We start from the raw sequence: 2,942 nt of genomic DNA, 5'->3' as shown, positions 1-2,942 counted from the left end.
CGTGCCTACCGCCAAGGGTTGTGCAGGCTACCACCAACTCGTTTGGCGGTAGCGATGTTTTCTACCTTCAAAGTCTCTGACGGTAGGCTGTTAGACCCTACCGCCATGGACTCTGGCGGTAGCAAAAGGGTCAGATCTTGATTTTTTTAAAATTAGGGTCTAATCTTAAAAATTAGCCGGCCGATGCTGCTGGGCCAGTGGCGTCACCACACGGGTGCCACTACTGTGTAGGGCTGCTCCTGCAGAGTTGCGCCTGAGCCGAAGCCGTCCCCGTTGATGAGCAGGAAGCTCGTCTGCCTAACCATAAACGTCCCACCAGCATCACCGGTATCCGAGGGAAGCTCTTGTCCGGTCTCCGAGCCCCCGCCCTGTTCGCGTACGGCGTGGCGTCTCGTCCCCCGTCAAATGATCGCCCCGGCCCAATCAACCCACGCCGGTCTCGCGCTCGCGCCACGCCCGCAATTTCTTTTCTACCGGCCCCGGAGTGGAGACAAGCGGTCGCCCTGGCGCGGCCCCGCCCTTTGATTCCCTCTGCCTGCGCGCCGCCCGCTACGGGACGCCACCAAGCCCCAGCAAATCGACAAGCGCAGGCGGCCGCGCGCCTTTGCTCCCACGCACGCGCGCCCGCCATGCTCTACCAAGTCATCGCAGTTATGAGTTATCCCTGAGCTTATCAGTGAGTTGCCACTGACCGACTCTTCCCGCCCGCCCGCCAGCTCGCTCGGCCTCACCTGAAATTATTGGCCTCTGTCTGTCGTGATGATCCAGGGCGTCCTGTCGCGCGCGCCCGCCACCGACGCGATGAAGGCCAAGCGGGCGGCGTCGATGCCCGACGACGAGGAGAAGGCGCGCGGGAAGCGGCTGCAGCTGCATGGCTCCGCCTCCGAGCAGGGCCTGGCGGTGGCCGCCGCGGGGGAGGAGGGGGAGCGGGTGGCGGAGGCGCCGGAGACGCGCGGGCTGCGGCTGCTGAGGCTGCTGCTCAGGTGCGCGGAGGCGGTGGCCATGGACCAGCTCCCGGAGGCGCAGGACATGCTGCAGGAGGTCGCCGAGCTGGCGTCCCCGTTCGGGTCCTCCCCGGAGCGCGTCGCGGCCTACTTCGGCGACGCGCTGTGCGCGCGCGTGCTCAGCTCGTACCTGGGCGCCTACTCGCCGCTCGCGCTCCGCCCGCTCGCGGCCGCGCAGAGCCGCCGCATCTCCTCGGCCTTCCAGGCGTACAACGCGCTCTCCCCGCTCGTCAAGTTCTCGCACTTCACCGCCAACAAGGCCATCCTGCAGGCGCTCGACGGCGAGGACCACGTCCACGTCATCGACCTCGACATCATGCAGGGGCTGCAGTGGCCGGGGCTGTTCCACATGCTCGCGTCCCGGCCCCGCAGGCCGCTCTCGCTCCGGGTCACCGGGCTCGGCGCCTCGCTCGACGTCCTCGAGGCCACCGGCCGCCGCCTCGCCGACTTCGCGGCGTCGCTCGGGCTGCCCTTCGAGTTCCAGCCTATCGATGGGAAGATCGGGCACGTCGCAGACACCACCGCGCTCCTCGGCCCGCGCCACCGCCACAGGGAGGCCACCGTCGTGCACTGGATGCACCACTGCCTCTACGACGTGACGGGCTCGGACGTCGGCACGGTGCGGCTGCTCAAGAGCCTGCGGCCGAAGCTGATCACGATCGTGGAGCAGGACCTGGGGCACAGCGGCGACTTCTTGGGCCGGTTCGTGGAGGCGCTGCACTACTACTCGGCGCTGTTCGACGCGCTGCGCGACGGCGCGGGCGCCGCGGAGGAGGAGCGGCACGCGGTGGAGCGGCAGCTCCTGGGCGCGGAGATACGGAACATCGTGGCCGTCGGGGGCCCGAAGCGGACGGGCGAGGTGCGGGTGGAGCGGTGGGGCGACGAGCTGCGCCGCGCCGGGTTCCGGCCCGTGTCCCTCGCCGGGAGCCCCGCCGCGCAGGCCAGGCTGCTGATCGGCATGTACCCGTGGAAGGGCTACACGCTGGCGGAGGAGGACGGGTGCCTCAAGCTCGGGTGGAAAGACCTCTCCCTGCTCACAGCATCGTCGTGGGAGCCGACGGAAGACGACCACGCCGCCGTTGCCGAGCAAAAACGCCATGATTCCTGATCAAATTTTGCTATTATTTGGCCCGTAATTATCAAAGGTTCGTGATATAATCGTACAGGCTCCACCGATCATTCGTTCTCTCTTCACTTCCTCAAGGTTGAGGCATAACCTGCGATTTTTGGCAGCTCCATCGTAGCCGTGTGTTCGGAGACTGTGACTGGGTTTCGGATAGGGAAATTTTGGCCGCACGGACCGGCGCCGTTGTGTTTAATACTCGTGGTTAGATTAGAGTAGACATCATCCTCCGATGGCGAGAGTGACTCGGTGAGCAGGACAAGAAGAGAGACAGCTTACCCGTCGGCTCTCTCGTGCTCGACGTCTACGCTGTGCAGATGACGCGTCAGTTGTCTCCTTGTGTAACGGCTTTGAGATGTTACCGATACGAGAGAATGACTGCGTCTGCATGCTTGCCCGTACGAGCGCGCGACGGTGTTCGTGCCGTTCATGGCATGTAGGAGAGCCGCGTACCACAGGGGAATTTCCAAGAAACCTAGATAAAAAATCGTGGTCGGACGCTAGCTTCGTGTCAGGCTCTTATGTACTCTACTACTGTAGGGATCACGAGCGAGCAGGAACGCAGGAAAGAACTGATTCAGGCTTTCAGCACATGCACACAGCCTCCAGCTTTATCATGCCTGTGAAATGGAAACGCGCAGAGGAGTACATTTCGACCTACTGCTACTAGGTCTTCTTCGTCAACAGAGTTGATCGTTGATTTCAGCTCGTTAGATTTAACAAGTTCAATATTTTTATAACCAATCTCATTCCATCGATTCAACCTAATCATCAATGTCATAGCCATGACAAGCCCAGGGTCAATCACTAGCTAT

At 62.8% G+C, this 2,942-nt stretch overlaps 1 protein-coding gene across 2 annotated transcripts; it reads left to right on the top strand.

Moving 5' to 3' along the window:
* Positions 1-335: 335 nt before the first annotated feature.
* LOC125536576 (GRAS family transcription factor) lies at positions 336-2,190 on the top strand. 2 transcript variants are annotated; one of them, XM_048699815.2, is made up of 2 exons: positions 337-676; positions 769-2,190. In XM_048699815.2, exon 2 carries the CDS (start codon positions 802-804, stop codon positions 2,110-2,112), a length of 1,311 nt encoding a protein of 436 aa, XP_048555772.2. In that variant the 5' UTR covers positions 337-676; positions 769-801; the 3' UTR covers positions 2,113-2,190. The 2 variants fall into 2 exon arrangements, with proteins under 2 accessions (XP_048555771.2, XP_048555772.2); XM_048699814.2 differs by having other exon boundaries at positions 336-2,190.
* The last annotated feature ends 752 nt before the right edge of the window (positions 2,191-2,942 follow it).

The sequence above is a fragment of the Triticum urartu genome, chromosome 2A (genome assembly GCF_056163025.1).
Source record: "Triticum urartu cultivar PI428250 chromosome 2A, HENAU_Tu73, whole genome shotgun sequence".
Taxonomy (NCBI): Eukaryota; Viridiplantae; Streptophyta; class Magnoliopsida; order Poales; family Poaceae; genus Triticum; species Triticum urartu.
Note: the sequence above shows the minus strand (reverse complement) of the source record. Positions and strands in the feature narration are given on the sequence as shown.